The sequence below is a fragment of the Salvelinus alpinus genome, chromosome 6 (genome assembly GCF_045679555.1).
Source record: "Salvelinus alpinus chromosome 6, SLU_Salpinus.1, whole genome shotgun sequence".
Lineage (NCBI taxonomy): Eukaryota > Metazoa > Chordata > Actinopteri > Salmoniformes > Salmonidae > Salvelinus > Salvelinus alpinus.
This window is the reverse complement of record NC_092091.1, coordinates 12844206-12869920: the sequence shown is the minus strand read 5'-3', so window position 1 is coordinate 12869920 and position 25715 is coordinate 12844206. Positions and strand designations below refer to the sequence as shown.

The following is a 25715-nucleotide window of genomic DNA, read 5'->3' as shown; positions in this document are numbered from 1 at the left end:
GGACCCAGAGAGATGATACAGATGGACCCAGAGAGATGATACAGGTGGACCCAGAGAGATGATACAGGTGGACCCAGAGAGATGATACAGGTGGACCCAGAGAGATGATACAGTTGGACCCAGAGAGATGATACAGGTGGACCCAGAGAGATGATACAGGTGGACCCAGAGAGATGATACAGGTGGACCCAGAGAGATGATACATGTGGACCCAGAGAGATAATAGAGCATCATATTAATACTTTGGACAGTATCGGACTTAATTGTAAGAAATTTAATTATGTGACTTGCTGTCTGTCTGTGTTGTTGTATGTATAACTTACGGCTGGTGCGTGTGTGAGCTTGTGTGTAGGAGAATGTGAGTGTGTACAGGCCTAAAACATAATTTCAAAACTTGCTTACATTTGTATACAATCATGTCTCTATTATGCGTGGGAATACTTGGGAACAGATTTCCTAAATTAAAATCACTTGGATGTGCTCCAGGTCTAGATAACCAACCACTATGGATGTGTGTATCCTGTAGGGCTCCAGGTCCAGATAACCAACCACTATGGATGTGTGTGTCCTGTAGGGCTCCAGGTCCAGTGGGAGGGTGAGATAACCAACCACTATGGATGTGTGTGTCCTGTAGGGCTCCAGGTCCAGTGGGAGGGTGAGATAACCAACCACTATGGATGTGTGTGTCCTATAGGGGTCCAGTGGGAGGGTGAGATAACCAACCACTATGGATGTGTGTGTCCTATAGGGGTCCAGTGGGAGGGTGAGATAACCAACCACTATGGATGTGTGTGTCCTATAGGGCTCCAGGTCCAGTGGGAGGGTGAGATAACCAACCACTATGGATGTGTGTGTCCTGTAGGGCTCCAGGTCCAGTGGGAGGGTGAGATAACCAACCACTATGGATGTGTGTGTCCTGTAGGGCTCCAGGTCCAGTGGGAGGGTGAGATAACCAACCACTATGGATGTGTGTGTCCTGTAGGGCTCCAGGTCCAGTGGGAGGGTGAGATAACCAACCACTATGGATGTGTGTGTTCTATAGGGCTCCAGGTCCAGTGGGAGGGTGCTACATTTTGGGAAGCGAGAGCAGTCCATCAAGAGGAACCCCAACGTCCCAGTGGTGGTGAGAGGATGGCTCTACAAACAGGTGAGAAACACACACATGTACACATATACCCTTGTACACACGTACATACACACACACACACACTTACTTGTTGCTGTCTATCATAGGCTGCCATGGCAACCGGGGTCATGGACACATCACATGGGCATGCGTTGGATTGCTTGACACAAGCAGAATAGAGCTCATTGGTTGATAGGTGTCTGAAGGACAATTCTGATTGGCTTATAGTGGGATATGTATACAAGGTAATCAAGCCAGTGAAGGTGATAGACAGGTAACAAAGCTCATTGGTAGACACAAAGTGGTGCAAAACATTTGTTGAGAAACATAGACTCACAGGATAGAGCTCATTGGTTGATAGTTGTTCGTAGGACAGCACTGATTGGCTGATAGTGGGAGATATAGGATAGAGCTCTTTGGTTGATATTGGTTTGTAGGACAACACTGATTGGCTGATAGTGGGAAATATAAGATAGAGCTCATTAGTTGATGGGTGTTTGTAAGACAACAGAGATTGGATAAACTGATATCTGGGTGTAGGGCTGCACAATTAATTGAATTCACATTGAAATTGCAATATTGACAATATCCATATCGCAAGAGATTCTCCCTCTCTCCTCTTATGGCTTCTTCCCACACACACCAAGCTCTGTCCCCTGTCACTCAAGCAGTACAGTTCCTCCTCCTTCTCTGTTTGCCACTAAGGTTGTACGTTTGCATGCTGTTCTGTTAGGTAAAATGCAGTCAACAGATTGCTACAAACAAGAACTACTTTCAACTTCGCTTCTTAATATAACTCATTCTATTTCTATGATTCCAGTCACCCAAGTGTTTTGATTAATATCGCAATATTTGGTGATAAAATTGCAATTAGATTTTTTTTTGCCCATATTGTGCAGCCTTAGCTGGGTGTATGGATCGCATTGTACAAGTCTATTTGTAGACTGTTCTCACTCAGTCTTCCTCCCAAATAGCGCCCTATTCCCTATGTTGTGCACTACTTTTGACCAGAGCTGTTTTGAAGTGGGTTTTCTCTTCCATCTGCTTCCCTCATTCCCCTGGCTGTGAGAGTTTGAAAAAGTGTACAAAAAAAACAAAAAACAGCAATGGCAGACGTAGCAGGCCAATAAACTCTCTTTCTTTTTCTTTTTCAGGACAGCTCTGGGATGAGGCTTTGGAAGAGGAAGTGGTTTGTGTTGGCTGACTACTGCCTGTTCTACTACAAAGGTGAGACGATTGTGTGCGTGCTCTAGTTTCTGTTCTCATGATTTGGTTGGGTCTAATTGTGTTGCTGTCCTGGGGCTCAGTGGGGTCTGTCTCAATCTTTCTCTCACTTTGACTCTCCCTCTCTCTCCCTCCATCTTCATCCCACTCCCATCTCACTCCCATCTCATCTCTTTCAGTCACCATCAGCTCCATCTGTTTATTTCTGTTCTTTACAGTCTCTCTCCTTCTTCATTAATCTTGCTCTCCATACTTCTGCCATTCTCTCTCTCTCTGTCTCTCTCTCTCTGTCTCTCTCTCTCACTCACTCACTCACTCACACTCACACACGTGGTGGGTTAAACGTGAGGATGTTGTGTCACTCCCCTGGTGTCGTGCTAGGATGTAATCTATCCTCATTGTCCCAGACAGGTCTGGTCTGCAAAGCCTCTGCAGTGTATTTGTGTAACGGGCAGATAAAAGAGCTGGCCGGAGGCCCCATATGGGGAATGTCTCCTCCATAGCTCCTTGAATGTATTTTTAACCAATTACTCTTTAATCCAGCAACGCGCGCGCACACAGAGATTTAGTGGTATGAACCGGCCATGCCAACTGGATGGGCAGAGATATTTAGTGGTATGAACCGGCCATGCCAACTGGAAGGGCAGAGAGATATTTAGTGGTATGAACCGGCCATGCCAACAGAGAGATATTTTGTGGTATGAACCAGCCATGCCAACAGAGAGATATTTAGTGGTATGAACCGGCCATGCCAACTGGATGGGCAGAGAGATGTTTAGTGGTATGAACCGGCCATGCCAACTGGATGGGCAGAGAGATATTTAGTGGTATGAACCGGCCATGCCAACTGGATGGGCAGAGAGATATTTAGTGGTATGAACCGGCCATGCCAACTGGAAGGGCAGAGAGATATTTAGTGGTATGAACCGGCCATGCCAACAGAGAGATATTTTGTGGTATGAACCAGCCATGCCAACAGAGAGATATTTAGTGGTATGAACCGGCCATGCCAACTGGATGGGCAGAGAGAGATTTTTTGTGGTATGAACGGGCCATGCCAACTGGATGGTCAGAGAGAGATTTAGTGGTATGAACGGGCCATGCCAACTGGATGGGCAGAGAGAGATTTAGTGGTATGAACGGGCCATGCCAACTGGATGGGCAGAGAGAGATTTAGTGGTATGAACGGGCCATGCCAACTGGATGGTCAGAGAGAGATTTAGTGGTATGAACGGGCCATGCCAACTGGATGGGCAGAGAGAGATTTAGTGGTATGAACGGGCCATGCCAACTGGATGGTCAGAGAGAGATTTAGTGGTATGAACGGGCCATGCCAACTGGATGGTCAGAGAGAGATTTAGTGGAATGAACGGGCCATGCCAACTGGATGGGCAGAGAGAGATTTAGTGGTATGAACGGGCCATGCCAACTGGATGGTCAGAGAGATATTTAGTGGTATGAACGGGCCATGCCAACTGGATGGGCAGAGAGATATTTAGTGGTATGAACCGGCCATGCCAACTGGATGGTCAGAGAGAGATTTAGTGGTATGAACCAGCCATGCCAACTGGATGGGCAGAGAGAGATTTTTTGTGGTATGAACGGGCCATGCCAATTGGATGGGCAGAGAGAGATTTAGTGGTATGAACCGGCCATGCCAACTGGATGGGCAGAGAGATATTTAGTGGTATGAACCGGCCATGCCAACTGGATGGGCAGAGAGATATTTAGTGGTATGAACCGGCCATGCCAACTGGATGGTCAGAGAGAGATTTAGTGGTATGAACGGGCCATGCCAACTGGATGGGCAGAGAGAGATTTAGTGGTATGAACGGGCCATGCCAACTGGATGGTCAGAGAGAGATTTAGTGGTATGAACGGGCCATGCCAACTGGATGGTCAGAGAGAGATTTAGTGGAATGAACGGGCCATGCCAACTGGATGGGCAGAGAGAGATTTAGTGGTATGAACGGGCCATGCCAACTGGATGGTCAGAGAGATATTTAGTGGTATGAACGGGCCATGCCAACTGGATGGGCAGAGAGATATTTAGTGGTATGAACCGGCCATGCCAACTGGATGGTCAGAGAGAGATTTAGTGGTATGAACCGGCCATGCCAACTGGATGGGCAGAGAGAGATTTTTTGTGGTATGAACGGGCCATGCCAATTGGATGGGCAGAGAGAGATTTAGTGGTATGAACCGGCCATGCCAACTGGATGGGCAGAGAGATATTTAGTGGTATGAACCGGCCATGCCAACTGGATGGGCAGAGAGAGATTTAGTGGTATGAATGGGCCATGCCAACTGGATGGGCAGAGAGATATTTAGTGGTATGAACCGGCCATGCCAACTGGATGGGCAGAGAGATATTTAGTGGTATGAACCGGCCATGCCAACTGGATGGTCAGAGAGAGATTTAGTGGTATGAACCGGCCATGCCAACTGGATGGGCAGAGAGAGATTTTTTGTGGTATGAACGGGCCATGCCAATTGGATGGGCAGAGAGAGATTTAGTGGTATGAACGGGCCATGCCAACTGCATGGTCAGAGAGAGATTTAGTGGTATGAACGGGCCATGCCAACTGGATGGGCAGAGAGAGATTTAGTGGTATGAATGGGCCATGCCAACTGGATGGGCAGAGAGATATTTAGTGGTATGAACCGGCCATGCCAACTGGATGGGCAGAGAGATATTTAGTGGTATGAACCGGCCATGCCAACTGGATGGGCAGAGAGATATTTAGTGGTATGAACGGGCCATGCCAACTGGATGGGCAGAGAGAGATTTAGTGGTATGAACGGGCCATGCCAACTGGATGGTCAGAGAGAGATTTAGTGGTATGAACGGGCCATGCCAACTGCATGGTCAGAGAGATATTTAGTGGTATGAACCGGCCATGCCAACTGGATGGGCAGAGAGATATTTAGTGGTATGAACGGGCCATGCCAACTGGATGGTCAGAGAGAGATTTAGTGGTATGAACCGGCCATGCCAACTGGATGGGCAGAGAGATATTTAGTGGTATGAACGGGCCATGCCAACTGGATGGGCAGAGAGAGATTTAGTGGTATGAACGGGCCATGCCAACTGGATGGTCAGAGAGATATTTAGTGGTATGGACCGGCCATGCCAACTGGATGGGCAGAGAGATATTTAGTGGTATGAACGGGCCATGCCAACTGGATGGTCAGAGAGAGATTTAGTGGTATGGACCGGCCATGCCAACTGGATGGTCAGAGAGAGATTTAGTGGTATGAACCGGCCATGCCAACTGGATGGTCAGAGAGAGATTTAGTGGTATGAACCGGCCATGCCAACTGGATGGTCAGAGAGAGATTTAGTGGTATGAACCGGCCATGCCAACTGGATGGTCAGAGAGAGATTTAGTGGTATGGACCGGCCATGCCAACTGGATGGGCAGAGAGATATTTAGTGGTATGAACGGGCCATGCCAACTGGATGGGCAGAGAGATATTTAGTGGTATGAACGGGCCATGCCAACTGGATGGGCAGAGAGATATTTAGTGGTATGAACGGGCCATGCCAACTGGATGGGCAGAGAGATATTTAGTGGTATGAACCGGCCATGCCAACTGGATGGGCAGAGAGATATTTAGTGGTATGAACCGGCCATGCCAACTGGATGGGCAGAGAGATATTTAGTGGTATGAACCGGCCATGCCAACTGGATGGGCAGAGAGATATTTAGTGGTTTGGTGGTATGGAGGAGTGCTATGAAAGGGACAGGGGTGATTGACTGGGTTTCCTGCCATGTGGGGGGGACTATAGTGGTGGAGGAGGGAAATGTTCTTAGTGGGCTGTAAGTGACATTTCTCTGCCCTTCATCTCTCTCTATCGCCACCTCTTTCTCTCCCTCTCTCTCTGCTAACAGACAGCAGGGAGGAGTCAGTCCTGGGTAGTATTCCTCTGCCCAGCTATGTCATCTCAGCCGTGGAGCCTGAAGACCACATCATCCGCAAGTACGCCTTCAAGGTACGACCCAGAGTTTACCTCAACACTTTTAGGCAATCTTTATATGATTTTTTTTCTTTATTTTATATCTAATTAAATGTTCTATGGCTTTATGTTGTATGTTTCACAGGTTAATATTTATGCCTACTGTTAAAAATACAGCCAACTTTTTTGCATTTACTTAACACTAGCATTTTGTGGACTGACACAAATGGACTGAATACGATTGGTTCTCTGCTTCATATTGACTGCTATTTGACCAACCGCTGGCTTAGAGGCAGTGCATCACCGTGAGGTCACTATGCTCACAAGAAGAATTCTCTCAATCAAGGATTGATAATATCCTGTTTCCTGGATAATATTGCAATCAGATATTTAACTGCATCCATCCTCCCAACCCATTGGCTATTGATGATTTTCTATATTGATCACTTTGTAATATGCTTGTCTATTAAATGAAGACACTACATTTATTTAAAAAATACTCCCACAAAGAAAGCTATTTTCTCCACAAAGCCTTGACTCCAACCATAGGTTTTCTCTACAGACCTAGAACACGGTGTACATTTTAGGACATCCTACCCGCTATGACACAGAGTTATATCGGTGACAGAGGCTGAGCTTCTAGCTGTATATCTGGTTCTAGATTAAGCACATTTCTCTAATATTCTCTGCTAGTGGTTTCATTCCCACAGGAAGCCAGTGTGGTTCTGTGACGTTTTCTTTCCACACTACATACAGCCTTGCCTCTTTTGTCATGCCGAGTCAATGGGGGTTTAGGTTTCAGTCTCTTGACTGTGTGCCAGACGGCACGTATAATATAGGCCAGTGTCTCCTAGTAATGTCCCCCAGTCTCTCCTGCCCCTCTGGCTGTTGGCATTGATTCAATGTTGAGTCAATGTTTCCTCCCGACCCAGACCCCCGCAGGTCAAACCTGTGTTGAGTCCCCAAGGCAGTGTTCCTCAACTCTAGCCCATCACAGGAACACCTGATTCTATTTGATTCCTGATCATCTAACCCTTCATTATTTGAACGAGGTGTGCTTGTGCTGGGCTGGAACACAATTGTGCAGTCTTGGTGTTACCCAAGGACAGTCCAGAGTTGAGAAACACTGCTGTCAGTAGGGTTGGAAAATTCTGCTAACTTTGCCGATTTTACTGCTTATTCCCTCCTGATTCTGGGAATCTTCCCACCAGGATTTCGAGAAAACCTGGGAATTTTGGGACCCTAGGAGCACTGCTATCCGGTTGTCCTTTTTATAGTTGGTTCATCATCTGGCGGTGTTGTTGTTTACTGTTTATGGTTGTTGTTTACTGTTTATGGTTGTTGTTTACTGTTTATGGTTGTTGTTTACTGTCGATGGTTGTTGTTTACTGTCGATGGTTGTTGTTTACTGTCGATGGTTGTTGTTTACTGTCGATGGTTGTTGTTTACTGTCGATGGTTGTTGTTTACTGTCGATGGTTGTTGTTTACTGTCGATGGTTGTTGTTTATGGTTGTTGTTTACTGTCGATGGTTGTTGTTTACTGTCGATGGTTGTTGTTTATGGTTGTTGTTTACTGTTGATGGCTGTTTGATGTAGACTGATGGTTGTTGTTTACTGTTAACTCCACTGTTGACTCAAGCTGCTGCAGTGAGAAAGACTCTTATGACCCAGTTTGCAGTTGCACTCTAACAGGCTAAATGCAGTTGAATGCGGAGTGGAGATCTGGGCTGGCCAGGTTGGAATTGACCCTGGAATGGCTCTGGTATCAGCTCCAAGCCCTTATCAAAGACAGGTTATATTGAGCTGCTGCACTCATGTATTCTGTCACACTGCTGTGTGTGTGTGTGTGTGTGTGTGTGTGTGTGTGTGTGTGTGTGTGTGTGTGTGTGTGTGTGTGTGTGTGTGTGAGGGAGATAGCCGGAGTCCCATAGAGAATGGCTTGCTTGTGTTTTCTACTCTCTGTTCCAAGATTCTGTTGGTGCCATAGAAGAGTTGGGAGAATGTCAGGAGTAGTGCCCCCTCCCCCCGTCAATACCTGTAACCCTAGTTACCCTGCTAGAGACCACCCTATAGGTAGAACAGGCCTGTATGTTTGTTTTCTGTTCTCTTGTCAGTTTGTTTGTGCTGCAACCATTCAACACTACAGTGAGTTAGTTTTACTATTTCATCCCAAAAATATTTCCCCATGGTTAGAACCTTCCTTTCCCACCCCTCCCCTCCACTGTGGAGCCAACCAACCTAGCTAGGAGGCTGGTGACCCCCTGTCCCCTATTTGCTGAACTCTGTTCCCTCTCTTGTTCCTATTGGTGGGCTGCCTCGCTGGGACCCCTGTGAGTGTGCGAGGTCGTCCAATGAAACACAAGTGCACCGTCCACTCATAAATAGGTACTGGCCTCTCAACCACTTGTACTACAGTTACTGCTTTTGCCATGTCATTTGCCAGACAATAGGAAATATATACCACGACAGTGTGTATATGGCTCTTATTGTTTGGAGCATGCTTGTTTGGAGACTGATGTGTCTTGGTTACTCCATTTAGTCTGTTCTCTCCTTCTTGTATGATCTCATTGCTCATACCTCGTTATGTGTGTTGGCTAAACCTTCATATTTCCTCTGTTTGCTCTCATATCCAACATGCCACTCATGGAGGAGGATTGACTGACTATTTGATAGATTTTTATTTCAGTGGAATAAGCTTTTTGTTCTCCTCAACTGCCTGCTGTTCTGGAATCACATGTTTGTGTCAAGGCAACACAAACCGAATTGGGACCAGGCAACATTTATTAAACACAATATTCACATCCTATACAGTTCCAATCTTCATTTCCATTATGCAGACGAGTAGAAACCATTCAATATGGTGGATTCCGGAACATATTTGAACGAGTCATGTATTCATTCTCAGTGTTTATTGGAGGTAAACGTATTTCTATGTGAGAGTTTGAGTTTTTGTTCTCAGTTTAGAGACCAGGGCTACGTACCAATGGCACCTTAGTCTCTACATAGTCCACTACTTTTGATAGGGCTCTGTTCAAAAGTAGTGCACTATGTAGGGAATAGGCTCCCATTTGGGACGTGACCCAGGCCCCATGCTGTTCTGGAATATAATGGATTTAAATAGAAGGGACAAAAAAAAGTCCTGCTTGTCTGAGAGGGGCTGGGGAGAGGAGGAAGAGGACTGCTGCTAGTGTTAGCCTTCCTGTCTGGGACTACAGGCTATTTTTGAGGAGGAGGAGGAAGGAGAGAGGGAGAGAGACTTGCCCAAGGTGAGCAGTGGAGGTGTGACGGTCACACGGTGCACTGAATGTCCGGCTCAGCATTCTTGCTGCAGTGAAGAGGCTGTGGTTAGGGCTGTTATTGGAGATCAGGCTCTGTGTAGTTCCGTGTCTGCACATTCTTATATTGGTCTGAAAAGACAGAGCAGTTATTGGAAAGTTACAGGGTAGCAGATGGTATAGAAAGATTGTGTGTGTGTCAGTATTTAAATATTCTTGTGGGGACCAGAAGCACCCACAAGAATAATAAACAAACAAAAATGTGATCAACTGGGGACGTTTTGTTGGTCCCCATGAGGTCAAATGCTATTTCTAAGGGGTTTATGGTTAAGGTTAGAATTAGTGTTAGGTTTAGAATTACGTTAAGGGTTAGGGTTGGGAGCTAGTGTTAGTTTTAGGGTTAAAGTAAGAGTATGGGTTAGGTTTAGGGAAAATACGATTTTGAATGGGACTGAATTGTGTGTCCCCAGAAGGTTATCTGTACAAGACAGTGTGTGTGTGAGGGTGTAGGCGAGCATGTGCTGTTCATCCACCTATGAACAACAGGGCAGCTAATGAACTAGTTAATTAACAGCTAGCAGCTTGTCCAGCTATTGAACTAGTTAATTAACAGCTAGCAGCTTGTCCAGCTATTGAACTAGTTAATTAACAGCTAGCAGCTTGTCCAGCTATTGAACTAGTTAATTAACAGCTAGCAGCTTGTCCAGCTATTGAACTAGATAATTAACAGCTAGCAGCTTGTCCAGCTATTGAACTAGATAATTAACAGCTAGCAGCTTGTCCAGCTATTGAACTAGTTAATTAACAGCTAGCAGCTTCAGTTTTGCATTTCCCCCACAAATGGTTAGGAGAGGGGAAGTGTACACTATAGGCTTAACCCAGACTAGGCCAGGCCAAGCCGGGAGCAGATTTAAGACCTCCCCAGGGGGTAGAGGCAGCCTTCTGGCCTGACCTTCCAGAACCACTGCCTGGGGCTAAGAGCCTTAGTATTACACTGTCAATCTGCAGGAGTGTGTGTGAGTGTGAATATATGTGTGTATGCTGTTGTTTGTGTTGTCATGTCACTAACAACACCCTCAACTCAAAAAGCCCTGTTTGTATCAAACATCGAGTCAGGCAAAATCCACATTAATAAGATTCTAACACTGAAATGAAGAAATGGCACCCAAATTACATTACACCTCTGCTTCCTTTTACGGAGACACTTCCCACTTCCTCTCCACAAAGTTAATTAAACTGCATACATTTTTAATGAATGAATCAAAGAGGGAAAGAAATTTGTGTGCAATTACTGTTCATTACAAAGCATTTGCATGGGCTGCCGTCTGGCCATCTTTTTCCTTGCTTTGTCTAGTTCCAAATCACACCAGGGCCCTTATCAAAAGAAGTGCAGTAATTGAGAATAGGGTGCCATTTAAGACGCTTGCATAGACCCTCAAACTCAACTCTGGACCTCCAAGACAGTTTCATTGTTCCCCTCTAATCAGAGGCTGACTTAGACCTGGGACACCAGGTGTGTTCAATTAATTATCAGGTAGAACAGAAACCAAACAGTCTCCGGTCCTCATAGGGTTAATTATCAGGTAGAACAGAAACCCAACAGGCTCCGGCCCTCGTAGGGTTAATTATCAGGTAGAACAGAAATACAACAGGCTCCGGCCCTCGTAGGGTTAATTATCAGGTAGAACAGAAACCAAACAGTCTCCGGTCCTCATAGGGTTAATTATCAGGTAGAACAGAAACCCAACAGGCTCCGGCCCTCGTAGGGTTAATTATCAGGTAGAACAGAAACCCAACAGGCTCCGGTCCTCGTAGGGTTAATTATCAGGTAGAACAGAAACCCAACAGGCTCCGGCCCTCGTAGGGTTAATTATCAGGTAGAACAGAAACCCAACAGGCTCCGGCCCTCGTAGGGTTAATTATCAGGTAGAACAGAAACCCAACAGGCTCTGGCCCTCGTAGGGTTAATTATCAGGTAGAACAGAAACACAACAGGCTCCGGCCCTCGTAGGGTTAATTATCAGGTAGAACAGAAACCCAACAGGCTCCGGCCCTCGTAGGGTTAATTATCAGGTAGAACAGAAACCCAACAGGCTCCGGCCCTCGTAGGGTTAATTATCAGGTAAAACAGAAACCCAACAGGCTCCGGCCCTCGTAGGGTTAATTATCAGGTAGAACAGAAACCCAACAGGCTCCGGCCCTCGTAGGGTTAATTATCAGGTAGAACAGAAACACAACAGGCTCCGGCCCTCGTAGGGTTAATTATCAGGTAGAACAGAAACCCAACAGGCTCCGGCCCTCGTAGGGTTAATTATCAGGTAGAACAGAAACCCAACAGGCTCCGGCCCTCGTAGGGTTAATTATCAGGTAAAACAGAAACCCAACAGGCTCCGGCCCTCGTAGGGTTAATTATCAGGTAGAACAGAAACCCAACAGGCTCCGGCCCTCGTAGGGTTAATTATCAGGTAGAACAGAAACCCAACAGGCTCCGGCCCTCGTAGGGTTAATTATCAGGTAAAACAGAAACCCAACAGGCTCCGGCCCTCGTAGGGTTAATTATCAGGTAGAACAGAAACCCAACAGGCTCCGGCCCTCGTAGGGTTAATTATCAGGTAGAACAGAAACCCAACAGGCTCCGGCCCTCGTAGGGTTAATTATCAGGTAGAACAGAAATACAACAGGCTCCGGCCCTCGTAGGGTTAATTATCAGGTAGAACAGAAACCCAACAGGCTCCGGCCCTCGTAGGGTTAATTATCAGGTAGAACAGAAACACAACAGGCTCCGGCCCTCGTAGGGTTAATTATCAGGTAGAACAGAAACCCAACAGGCTCCGGCCCTCGTAGGGTTAATTATCAGGTAGAACAGAAACACAACAGGCTCCGGCCCTCGTAGGGTTAATTATCAGGTAGAACAGAAACCCAACAGGCTCTGGTCCTCAGTGGGTCAGAGTTGAAGAGCCCTGGACTAAAGGACGAATGTTGGATCCGTAGGAAAATGTTTTGCAACTGATTAACTGGACAAATTTAGGTTGGTCCCTCCCCATTTCAGCCCATTAGCCTCCAATTGAATCCTAGTGAATACATCCCAGATAGATTGGCTCTTATTTGTTACATAATGGTGAGGACATGAGTGATTGCCTCACTAATTGCCTTTTGCAGTGATGGCCATCTTCTAACTAAAACCCTCTCAGAAGATTTGCTTCTCCATAGACAACAAGACAGAGTTGACCACCAAAGGGCTTTATCTTCCAAAGTGTGCACTCGCCTACTCCCCCCTCACTAAGACTGGTCTACTCCCCCCTCACTAGACGGGTCTACTCCCCCTCACTGAGACTGGTCTACTCCACCCTCACTAGACCGGTCTAATCCCCCCTCACTGAGACTGGTCTACTCCCCCTCACTAGACCGGTCTACTTCACCCTCACTAAGACCGGTCTACTTCACCCTCACTAAGACTGGTCTACTTCACCCTCACTAGACCGGTCTACTTCACCCTCACTAGACTGGTCTACTCCCCCTCACTAGACCGGTCTACTTCACCCTCACTAAGACCGGTCTACTTCACCCTCACTAAGACTGGTCTACTTCACCCTCACTAGACCGGTCTACTTCACCCTCACTAGACTGGTCTACTCCCCCTCACTAGACCGGTCTACTTCACCCTCACTAAGACCGGTCTACTTCACCCTCACTAAGACCGGTCTACTTCACCCTCACTAAGACTGGTCTACTTCACCCTCACTAAGACCGGTCTACTTCACCCTCACTAGACTGGTCTACTTCACCCTCACTAAGACCGGTCTACTTCACCCTCACTAAGACCGGTCTACTTCACCCTCACTAAGACTGGTCTACTTCACCCTCACTAAGACTGGTCTACTTCACCCTCACTAGACCGGTCTACTTCACCCTCACTAGACTGGTCTACTTCACCCTCACTAGACTGGTCTACTTCACCCTCACTAGACTGGTCTACTTCACCCTCACTAGACTGGTCTACTTCACCCTCACTAGACTGGTCTACTTCACCCTCACTAGACTGGTCTACTTCACCCTCACTAGACGGGTCTACTCGCCCCTCACTAAGACCGGTCTACTCACCCTCACTAGACTGGTCTACTCCCCCTCACTAAGACCGGTCTACTTCACCCTCACTAGACTGGTCTACTCCCCCCTCACTAAGACCGGTCTACTTCACCCTCACTAGACTGGTCTACTCCCCCCTCACTAAGACCGGTCTACTTCACCCTCACTAGACTGGTCTACTTCACCCTCACTAGACTGGTCTACTCCCCCCTCACTAAGACCGGTCTACTTCACCCTCACTAGACTGGTCTACTCGCCCCTCACTAAGACCGGTCTACTTCACCCTCACTAGACTGGTCTACTCCCCCCTCACTAGACTGGTCTACTTCACCCTCACTAGACCGGTCTACTTCACCCTCACTAAGACTGGTCTACTTCACCCTCACTAAGACTGGTCTACTTCACCCTCACTAGACTGGTCTACTTCACCCTCACTGAGACTGGTCTACTCCCCCTCACTAGACCGGTCTACTTCACCCTCACTAGACTGGTCTACTTCACCCTCACTAGACTGGTCTACTCCCCCCTCACTAAGACCGGTCTACTTCACCCTCACTAAGACTGGTCTACTTCACCCTCACTAGACTGGTCTACCTCACCCTCACTAGACTGGTCTACTTCACCCTCACTAGACTGGTCTACTCCCCCCTCACTAAGACCGGTCTACTTCACCCTCACTAAGACCGGTCTACTTCACCCTCACTAAGACTGGTCTACTTCACCCTCACTAGACTGGTCTACTTCACCCTCACTAGACTGGTCTACTTCACCCTCACTAGACCGGTCTACTTCACCCTCACTAGACCGGTCTACTTCACCCTCACTAAGACCGGTCTACTTCACCCTCACTAAGACCGGTCTACTTCACCCTCACTAGACTGGTCTACTTCACCCTCACTAGACTGGTCTACTTCACCCTCACTAGACTGGTCTACTCCCCCCTCACTAAGACCGGTCTACTTCACCCTCACTAAGACCGGTCTACTTCACCCTCACTAAGACTGGTCTACTTCACCCTCACTAGACTGGTCTACTTCACCCTCACTAGACTGGTCTACTTCACCCTCACTAGACTGGTCTACTTCACCCTCACTAGACTGGTCAACTCCCCCCTCACTAGACTGGTCTACTTCACCCTCACTAGACTGGTCTACTTCACCCTCACTAGACGGGTCTACTCGCCCCTCACTAAGACCGGTCTACTTCACCCTCACTAAGACCGGTCTACTTCACCCTCACTAGACTGGTCTACTCCCCCCTCACTAAGACCGGTCTACTTCACCCTCACTAGACGGGTCTACTTCACCCTCACTAGACTGGTCTACTTCACCCTCACTAGACGGGTCTACTTCACCCTCACTAGACGGGTCTACTTCACCCTCACTAGACTGGTCTACTTCACCCTCACTAGACAGGTCTTCTTCACCCTCACTAAGACCGGTCTACTTCACCCTCACTAAGACTGGTCTACTTCACCCTCACTAGACTGGTCTACTTCACCCTCACTAGACTGGTCTACTTCACCCTCACTAGACTGGTCTACTTCACCCTCACTAGACTGGTCTACTTCACCCTCACTAGACGGGTCTACTTCACCCTCACTAGACGGGTCTACTTCACCCTCACTAGACTGGTCTACTTCACCCTCACTAGACGGGTCTACTTCACCCTCACTAAGACCGGTCTACTTCACCCTCACTAAGACTGGTCTACTTCACCCTCACTAGACTGGTCCACTTCACCCTCACTAGACTGGTCTACTTCACCCTCACTAGACTGGTCTACTCCCCCCTCACTAAGACCGGTCTACTTCCCCCTCACTAGACGGGTCTACTTCACCCTCACTAGACTGGTCTACTTCACCCTCACTAGACTGGTCTACTTCACCCTCACTAGACGGGTCTACTTCACCCTCACTAAGACTGGTCTACTTCACCCTCACTAGACTGGTCTACTTCACCCTCACTACACTGGTCTACTCCCCCCTCACTAAGACCGGTCTACTTCACCCTCACTAAGACCGGTCTACTTCACCCTCACTAAGACCGGTCTACTTCACCCTCACTAAGACCGGTCTACTTCACCCTCACTAAGACCGGTCTACTTCACCCTCACTAAGACCGGTCTACTTCACCCTCACTAAGACCGGTCTACTTCACCCTCACTAAGACTGGTCTACTTCACCCTCACTACACTGGTCTACTTCACCCTCACTAGACTGGTCTACTCCCCCCTCACTAAGACTGGTCTACTCCCCCCTCACTAAGACCGGTCTACTTCACCCTCACTAGACGGGTCTACTTCACCCTCACTAGACTGGTCTACTTCACCCTCACTAGACGGGTCTACTTCACCCTCACTAGACGGGTCTACTTCACCCTCACTAGACTGGTCTACTTCACCCTCACTAGACGGGTCTACTTCACCCTCACTAAGACCGGTCTACTTCACCCTCACTAAGACTGGTCTACTTCACCCTCACTAGACTGGTCTACTTCACCCTCACTAAGACTGGTCTACTTCACCCTCACTAGACTGGTCTACTTCACCCTCACTAGACTGGTCTACTTCACCCTCACTAGACTGGTCTACTTCACCCTCACTAGACTGGTCTACTTCACCCTCACTAGACTGGTCTACTTCACCCTCACTAGACGGGTCTACTCGCCCCTCACTAAGACCGGTCTACTCACCCTCACTAGACTGGTCTACTCCCCCTCACTAAGACCGGTCTACTTCACCCTCACTAGACTGGTCTACTCCCCCCTCACTAAGACCGGTCTACTTCACCCTCACTAGACTGGTCTACTCCCCCCTCACTAAGACCGGTCTACTTCACCCTCACTAGACTGGTCTACTTCACCCTCACTAGACTGGTCTACTCCCCCCTCACTAAGACCGGTCTACTTCACCCTCACTAGACTGGTCTACTCGCCCCTCACTAAGACCGGTCTACTCCCCCCTCACTAGACTGGTCTACTTCACCCTCACTAGACCGGTCTACTTCACCCTCACTAAGACTGGTCTACTTCACCCTCACTAAGACTGGTCTACTTCACCCTCACTAGACTGGTCTACTTCACCCTCACTGAGACTGGTCTACTCCCCCTCACTAGACCGGTCTACTTCACCCTCACTAGACTGGTCTACTTCACCCTCACTAGACTGGTCTACTCCCCCCTCACTAAGACCGGTCTACTTCACCCTCACTAAGACTGGTCTACTTCACCCTCACTAGACTGGTCTACCTCACCCTCACTAGACTGGTCTACTTCACCCTCACTAGACTGGTCTACTCCCCCCTCACTAGACTGGTCTACTCCCCCCTCACTAAGACCGGTCTACTTCACCCTCACTAAGACCGGTCTACTTCACCCTCACTAAGACCGGTCTACTTCACCCTCACTAAGACCGGTCTACTTCACCCTCACTAAGACCGGTCTACTTCACCCTCACTAAGACCGGTCTACTTCACCCTCACTAAGACTGGTCTACTTCACCCTCACTACACTGGTCTACTTCACCCTCACTAGACTGGTCTACTCCCCCCTCACTAAGACTGGTCTACTCCCCCCTCACTAAGACCGGTCTACTTCACCCTCACTAGACGGGTCTACTTCACCCTCACTAGACTGGTCTACTTCACCCTCACTAGACGGGTCTACTTCACCCTCACTAGACGGGTCTACTTCACCCTCACTAGACTGGTCTACTTCACCCTCACTAGACGGGTCTACTTCACCCTCACTAAGACCGGTCTACTTCACCCTCACTAAGACTGGTCTACTTCACCCTCACTAGACTGGTCTACTTCACCCTCACTAAGACTGGTCTACTTCACCCTCACTAGACTGGTCTACTTCACCCTCACTAGACTGGTCTACTTCACCCTCACTAGACTGGTCTACTTCACCCTCACTAGACTGGTCTACTTCACCCTCACTAGACTGGTCTACTTCACCCTCACTAGACGGGTCTACTCGCCCCTCACTAAGACCGGTCTACTCACCCTCACTAGACTGGTCTACTCCCCCTCACTAAGACCGGTCTACTTCACCCTCACTAGACTGGTCTACTCCCCCCTCACTAAGACCGGTCTACTTCACCCTCACTAGACTGGTCTACTCCCCCCTCACTAAGACCGGTCTACTTCACCCTCACTAGACTGGTCTACTTCACCCTCACTAGACTGGTCTACTCCCCCCTCACTAAGACCGGTCTACTTCACCCTCACTAGACTGGTCTACTCGCCCCTCACTAAGACCGGTCTACTCCCCCCTCACTAGACTGGTCTACTTCACCCTCACTAGACCGGTCTACTTCACCCTCACTAAGACTGGTCTACTTCACCCTCACTAAGACTGGTCTACTTCACCCTCACTAGACTGGTCTACTTCACCCTCACTGAGACTGGTCTACTCCCCCTCACTAGACCGGTCTACTTCACCCTCACTAGACTGGTCTACTTCACCCTCACTAGACTGGTCTACTCCCCCCTCACTAAGACCGGTCTACTTCACCCTCACTAAGACTGGTCTACTTCACCCTCACTAGACTGGTCTACCTCACCCTCACTAGACTGGTCTACTTCACCCTCACTAGACTGGTCTACTCCCCCCTCACTAAGACCGGTCTACTTCACCCTCACTAAGACCGGTCTACTTCACCCTCACTAAGACTGGTCTACTTCACCCTCACTAGACTGGTCTACTTCACCCTCACTAGACTGGTCTACTTCACCCTCACTAGACCGGTCTACTTCACCCTCACTAGACCGGTCTACTTCACCCTCACTAAGACCGGTCTACTTCACCCTCACTAAGACCGGTCTACTTCACCCTCACTAGACTGGTCTACTTCACCCTCACTAGACTGGTCTACTTCACCCTCACTAGACTGGTCTACTCCCCCCTCACTAAGACCGGTCTACTTCACCCTCACTAAGACCGGTCTACTTCACCCTCACTAAGACTGGTCTACTTCACCCTCACTAGACTGGTCTACTTCACCCTCACTAGACTGGTCTACTTCACCCTCACTAGACTGGTCTACTTCACCCTCACTAGACTGGTCAACTCCCCCCTCACTAGACTGGTCTACTTCACCCTCACTAGACTGGTCTACTTCACCCTCACTAGACGGGTCTACTCGCCCCTCACTAAGACCGGTCTACTTCACCCTCACTAAGACCGGTCTACTTCACCCTCACTAGACTGGTCTACTCCCCCCTCACTAAGACCGGTCTACTTCACCCTCACTAGACTGGTCTACTTCACCCTCACTAGACGGGTCTACTTCACCCTCACTAGACGGGTCTACTTCACCCTCACTAGACTGGTCTACTTCACCCTCACTAGACAGGTCTTCTTCACCCTCACTAAGACCGGTCTACTTCACCCTCACTAAGACTGGTCTACTTCACCCTCACTAGACTGGTCTACTTCACCCTCACTAGACTGGTCTACTTCACCCTCACTAGACTGGTCTACTTCACCCTCACTAGACTGGTCTACTTCACCCTCACTAGACGGGTCTACTTCACCCTCACTAGACGGGTCTACTTCACCCTCACTAGACTGGTCTACTTCACCCTCACTAGACGGGTCTACTTCACCCTCACTAAGACCGGTCTACTTCACCCTCACTAAGACCGGTCTACTTCACCCTCACTAGACTGGTCCACTTCACCCTCACTAGACTGGTCTACTTCACCCTCACTAGACTGGTCTACTCCCCCCTCACTAAGACCGGTCTACTTCACCCTCACTAGACGGGTCTACTTCACCCTCACTAGACTGGTCTACTTCACCCTCACTAGACTGGTCTACTTCACCCTCACTAGACGGGTCTACTTCACCCTCACTAAGACTGGTCTACTTCACCCTCACTAGACTGGTCTACTTCACCCTCACTACACTGGTCTACTCCCCCCTCACTAAGACCGGTCTACCTCACCCTCACTAAGACCGGTCTACTTCACCCTCACTAAGACCGGTCTACTTCACCCTCACTAAGACCGGTCTACTTCACCCTCACTAAGACCGGTCTACTTCACCCTCACTAAGACTGGTCTACTTCACCCTCACTACACTGGTCTACTTCACCCTCACTAGACTGGTCTACTCCCCCCTCACTAAGACCGGTCTACTTCACCCTCACTAGACGGGTCTACTTCACCCTCACTAGACTGGTCTACTTCACCCTCACTAGACGGGTCTACTTCACCCTCACTAGACGGGTCTACTTCACCCTCACTAGACTGGTCTACTTCACCCTCACTAGACGGGTCTACTTCACCCTCACTAAGACCGGTCTACTTCACCCTCACTAAGACTGGTCTACTTCACCCTCACTAGACTGGTCTACTTCACCCTCACTAAGACTGGTCTACTTCACCCTCACTAGACTGGTCTACTTCACCCTCACTAGACTGGTCTACTTCACCCTCACTAGACGGGTCTACTCCCCCCTCACTAAGACCGGTCTACTTCACCCTCACTAGACTGGTCAACTCCCCCCTCACTACACTGGTCTACTCCCCCCTCACTAGACGGGTCTACTCCCCCCTCACTAAGACCGGTCTACTCCCCCCTCACTAAGACCGGTCTACTTCACCCTCACTAGACTGGTCTACTCCCCCTCACTAGACTGGTCAACTCCCCCCTCACTAAGACTGGTCTACTTCACCCTCACTAGACTGGTCTACTTCACCCTCACTACACTGGTCTACTCCCCCCTCACTAAGACCGGTCTACTTCACCCTCACTAAGACCGGTCTACTTCACCCTCACTAAGACCGGTCTACTTCACCCTCACTAAGACCGGTCTACTTCACCCTCACTAAGACCGGTCTACTTCACCCTCACTAAGACCGGTCTACTTCACCCTCACTAAGACCGGTCTACTTCACCCTCACTAAGACTGGTCTACTTCACCCTCACTACACTGGTCTACTTCACCCTCACTAGACCGGTCTACTCCCCCCTCACTAAGACCGGTCTACTTCACCCTCACTAGACGGGTCTACTTCACCCTCACTAGACTGGTCTACTTCACCCTCACTAGACGGGTCTACTTCACCCTCACTAAGACCGGTCTACTTCACCCTCACTAAGACTGGTCTACTTCACCCTCACTAGACTGGTCTACTTCACCCTCACTAGACGGGTCTACTCCCCCCTCACTAAGACCGGTCTACTTCACCCTCACTAGACTGGTCAACTCCCCCCTCACTACACTGGTCTACTCCCCCCTCACTAGACGGGTCTACTCCCCCCTCACTAAGACCGGTCTACTCCCCCCTCACTAAGACCGGTCTACTTCACCCTCACTAGACTGGTCTACTCCCCCTCACTAGACTGGTCAACTCCCCCCTCACTACAACATTGGTCTACTTCCCCTCATGTATTTAAAAGGAACGGACTGGTGTAAGTAATATGGTAGAAACTCCCTCCCAACTATGCTTGCACCAATCCAATGCTTGTAAAGACATGAGGGGGAGTGAACACTGGGTGAAGGCTTAGAGAATTGGAACTCAGCCATAGGGATGTGAACTGATTGGAGTCCTGATTTGCCATCCTTCTCCTAAAGTGTGCACTTGCATACTCCCTGTCATGGATTTTAAACACATTGGATTGGTGGCAACATTGACTGTATGTGGTTTCCCCACCATTGTTAAATCCATAATGGGAAGTCTTCAAGTGCACACTTTAGGAAACGTGTGGAGAATCAGAACAAGACATAAAGACCAGCATAAGACATGTATGTATAAACAGAAGTACAAACAATTCAGCAGCATGTTGGAATGGTCATGTCACAATGGCTCTTTCTAGGCTTACTTCTTGTTGATTGGCTTACAGTGTCCTCTGTTGTGGGTTGGATTGGACCTTGATATTATTTTGTTATGTCACTCATGCTGCTCTGTGTTCATTGGTCAGTCTGGATGTCTCTCTCTTTCTCCATTCTCAATTGGCTGGCCTCTTGTCTCTGTGTCTATTGGCTGGTCCTTATAGTATCTCAGTTTCTGTATTGGCCAACACGGATATGTCTGTGTTTGTATTGGCTGATGCTGACGTCTCTCTTTCTCTCTATTGGCTGACTTGAACGCGTTTGTGTCTCCATGGGCAGACATTGGTTAATGTCCCTGTATCTTTTAATTGTTCAACACTTCTTTATCCATCTCTACCAGGGTTGGGGTCAATTCAGTTCTTAATTCAGTTCATGAATTGAAAAAATAGTGGGCAAAACTCAACTGACCCCAACCCTGCTATCTACCCCTTTGGCCTGATCCCACATCCATCACTCTTCCTTACTCTGACCCTCCCTCTCTCCTCTCCCATAGGCCAGCCACACGGGCATGCGCTCATACATTTACAACCGGAGCTCTGTGATTGGCTCGCAGGCGGAGCACAGTGGCATGCGGACCTACTTCTTCAGTGCCGACACACAAGAAGACATGAACGGCTGGGTGAAGGCCATGAACCAGGCGGCGCTGATGCAGAACCACACCGCCAGCCTCAAGAGGTAGTTGTAGTTAAAGTTGCCCTGGCTTAGATCCTGGGTCAGTTTAGCATTTTCCCCACCAATGGTTAAGGTTAAGATCTGGGGAGGGGAAGCTGATCTCTAGATCTGTACCTAGGGGAAAGTTCACCATGGAGCCAAGAGGTACGCTGCCTGGGAATTTGCACTTTTTTTTGAGTGAGTGAGTGAGAGACTGGTGCGTGCGTGGCAATTCTTAACTCCGTGTGTCTCTGAATATGTCTGTCTGGGGAAAGAGAGACACATTTATTTGCCAGTCTGTCAGTCTCATTGATTGTGAGTGTCTGTGTGTGTATGCCTTTGCAGCAGAGAGTGCATTCACCATGCTCACAGATTGCATTGGTACACAAACAAACACCCACACAGAGCCCAAGAGATTGCAGCTCTGTATCTCTGCTGGAGAGAGAGAGCCAGACAGACAGCCAGCCTGTAAATTGAGACTCTGCATGTTGAATTCTGCACAAATATCCTCTGTGTACAACGTAAAACACCAAATAATGCATTCAGAGCAGAATTAGGCAGAGACCCGCTAATTTTTAAAATCCAGAAAAGAGACGTTAAATTCTACAACCACCTAAAAGGAAGCGATTTCCAAACCTTCCATAACAAAGCCATCACAAAGAGATGCACCTGGAGAAGAGTCCCCTAAGCAAGCTGGTCCATAAACAGAGCCCCAGGACAGCAATTAGACCCAACCAAATCATGAATACAAAAATATAATTACTTGACACATTGGAAAGAATTCTAGTCTAGGGTATCTCTGTCTATTCTAGGGTATCTCTGTCTAGTCTAGGGTATCTCTGTCTAGTCTAGGGTATCTCTGTCTAGTCTAGGGTATCTGTGTCTAGACTAGGGTATCTCTGTCTAGTCTAAGCTAGGGTATCTCTGTCTAGTCTAAGCTAGGGTATCTCTGTCTAGTCTAGGCTAGGGTATCTCTGTCTAGTCTAGGGTATCTCTGTCTAGTCTAGGGTATCTCTGTCTAGTCTAGGGTATCTCTGTCTAGTCTAGGGTATCTGTGTCTAGACTAGGGTATCTCTGTCTAGTCTAAGCTAGGGTATCTCTGTCTAGTCTAGGCTAGGGTATCTCTGTCTAGTCTAGGGTATCTCTGTCTAGTCTAGGGTATCTCTGTCTAGTCTAGGGTATCTCTGTCTAGTCTAGGGTATCTCTGTCTAGTCTCGGTATCTCTGTCTAGGTATTTCTGTCTAGGTATCTCTGTCTAGTCTAGGTATCTCCATCTAGGCTAGGGTATCTCTGTCTAGTCTAGGCTAGTGTATCTCTGTCTAGTCTAGGGTATCATGTTAACTGGATGTGGGCTCACACAGAATTAATGCAAATACATTATATAACATTTTGCAGTACTGTACATACTGATGGTATGTTTGTAAGCGTGTGAAGTAGCTATATACTATAGTATTTGTAATGAACATTGTGTATATTGTTAACATCAGGCTGTCATTGTATTTTATTATATTTTGTATTTAACCTGATTTATAGTGGTGAAACGGTCCGGTTGTTGTACACAGTGTACACACATATATCTTTGATGAGCCATCCTGGAGCGCTGTATTTGATGAGCCATCCTGGAGCGCTGTATTTGATGAGGCATCCTGGAGCGCTGTATTTGATGAGGCATCCTGGAGCACTGTATTTGATGAGCCATCCTGGAGCGCTGTATTTGATGAGCCATCCTGGAGCGCTGTATTTGATGAGCCATCCTGGAGCGCTGTATTTGATGAGCCATCCTGGAGCGCTGTATTTGATGAGCCATCCTGGAGCGCTGTATTTGATGAGCCATCCTGGAGCGCTGTATTTGATGAGCCATCCTGGAGCGCTGTATTTGATGAGCCATCCTGGAGCGCTGTATTTGATGAGCCATCCTGGAGCGCTGTATTTGATGAGCCATCCTGGAGCGCTGTATTTGATTAATGAGAGGCTCATATCTATTATTCATGCGTCAGTGGAGGGAAATTATTGTGTCTATCAGCGCAAATATGACTGCTCATTCCCTGCCAGTCCTTTAGCCACGCTGAGCTGTTTGCCTTAGCACAAGTGGCTGTCAGTTTAACTAGCGTGAGAGACCCAGGCTAGGCAACTCTAATATGCTAATGCTAAGTAGCCCAGTTTTCCCTGTAGCTGGGAGGCTAGGGCCCCTATATCCTATTTTGATGGGCCCTTCATTCATGTTAGTGTCAATCAGGGCTAAATGCTATGCTAATGTTAACACTGCACTTGGTTGTCATTGGAGATATGAAGTGATCAAAGAATGATTCCCTAGTAAACTACTGAATGTTAGATCTAACATAACTTGAGCCTGACCGTATTGTTTTTTTGGGTCCGATACCAATTTCGTTTTTTGAGGGACAAAACTTACCAATACCGATATATCTGCCGATATACTGTTTTACGGCGGGGAAATTAAAAAGTGTAATCATGATTTGCCATCCAAAAGAGCAATTGTCCAATGACTATGCTTCAATTGTTGATTTCATACATTGTGACAATAATGACACATCATGAGAATGGCAGCAAGTGTTCAGATCAGCATGAGATTGCCTTTTTTCATCTTATTTATTGAATATTGGTTATTGGTGGAATTATCGTCCGCAGTAAAAGGCCAATGTTGGTGAACCAATATATCAGTCTGGCTCTGAACAGAACTCCTGTGAGAGGTTAGAGGTATGAAACATGTGGAGATCAGTGTTCTTACTGGGGTTGCACAATTCCCCTCCAAACAGGAGTTTTGGGAAAGTTACTGGAATTGTGCAACCCCAGTTACACTGTCCTGATACAATGGCAATGTCAATAATTGTGTTGTTGCTATGAGTCGAGAGCCAAACCAAAACTTCGCTCTCTCGTTCTCTTCCTAGACCTTCGGAAACATCGGAGATATCGGAAATGCCCAGCGTGTCGGAGCGCCAGGCAGTACCCCAAACCAACCACGTCAACAACTACACCGAGACCGCCCCCCATCTCCATAGCGATAGGGTGGTCCTCCAACCGGCTGACATCCACAGAGAAACCGAGCAGCACTGTAGCTTCTGGAACGACACTCCCAACCCCATTGCTTCACAAATTGTCCTTGGTGGTGGGAACGTGGAAATTGAAATGGACGCCGTCCCTCCTAGCAGTCTCTCTCCCCTTCCGCCATACTCAGCCTCCTCAACTACATCTGCGCCCCCCTCCAGTGCTCAAATGCGCGCCCCGTCGTACACCGCCTCAACCCTACCCCCCGGGGCCTGTCTGAGGAACGGGACACCCACCCTGGAGCCCAACGGGATGGGGACGGGGACGTACCAGAGGGCCACCCTGCCCCCCCAGGTGGTGGATACTCACAGGCAGGTGCAGAGGAGGAGTGCCCTGGAGCAGGTGGAACACTGGGTCAAGGTGCAGAGGGTCGAGCACCAAGGGTAAAGGTCACGGTTCACGTCACACCACCACTCGTATGAGTGTTTATCATTGGCCTACCCTACACAGCACATTCACAAATATTGTGGTGCATTCAAG

The 25715-nt window shown here is 48.3% G+C and overlaps 1 protein-coding gene across 14 annotated transcripts in view; it reads left to right on the top strand.

Moving 5' to 3' along the window:
- Window positions 1-25715, top strand: part of LOC139578165 (pleckstrin homology domain-containing family A member 7-like) — a 166436-nt gene that overhangs the window by 111368 nt on the left and 29353 nt on the right. For 11 of the 14 annotated variants that reach the window (XM_071405444.1, XM_071405443.1, XM_071405441.1 and 8 more), the window contains 5 exons: window positions 1043-1147; window positions 2281-2353; window positions 6247-6347; window positions 22015-22196; window positions 25079-25618. In XM_071405444.1, coding sequence (XP_071261545.1) covers window positions 1043-1147; window positions 2281-2353; window positions 6247-6347; window positions 22015-22196; window positions 25079-25618 — 1001 coding nt within the window. Of the gene's footprint in view, window positions 1-1042; window positions 1148-2280; window positions 2354-6246; window positions 6348-6396; window positions 8698-22014; window positions 22197-25078; window positions 25619-25715 lie in introns of those variants that run through there. The other 3 variants (XM_071405446.1, XM_071405434.1, XM_071405445.1) reach the window with 2 other exon arrangements.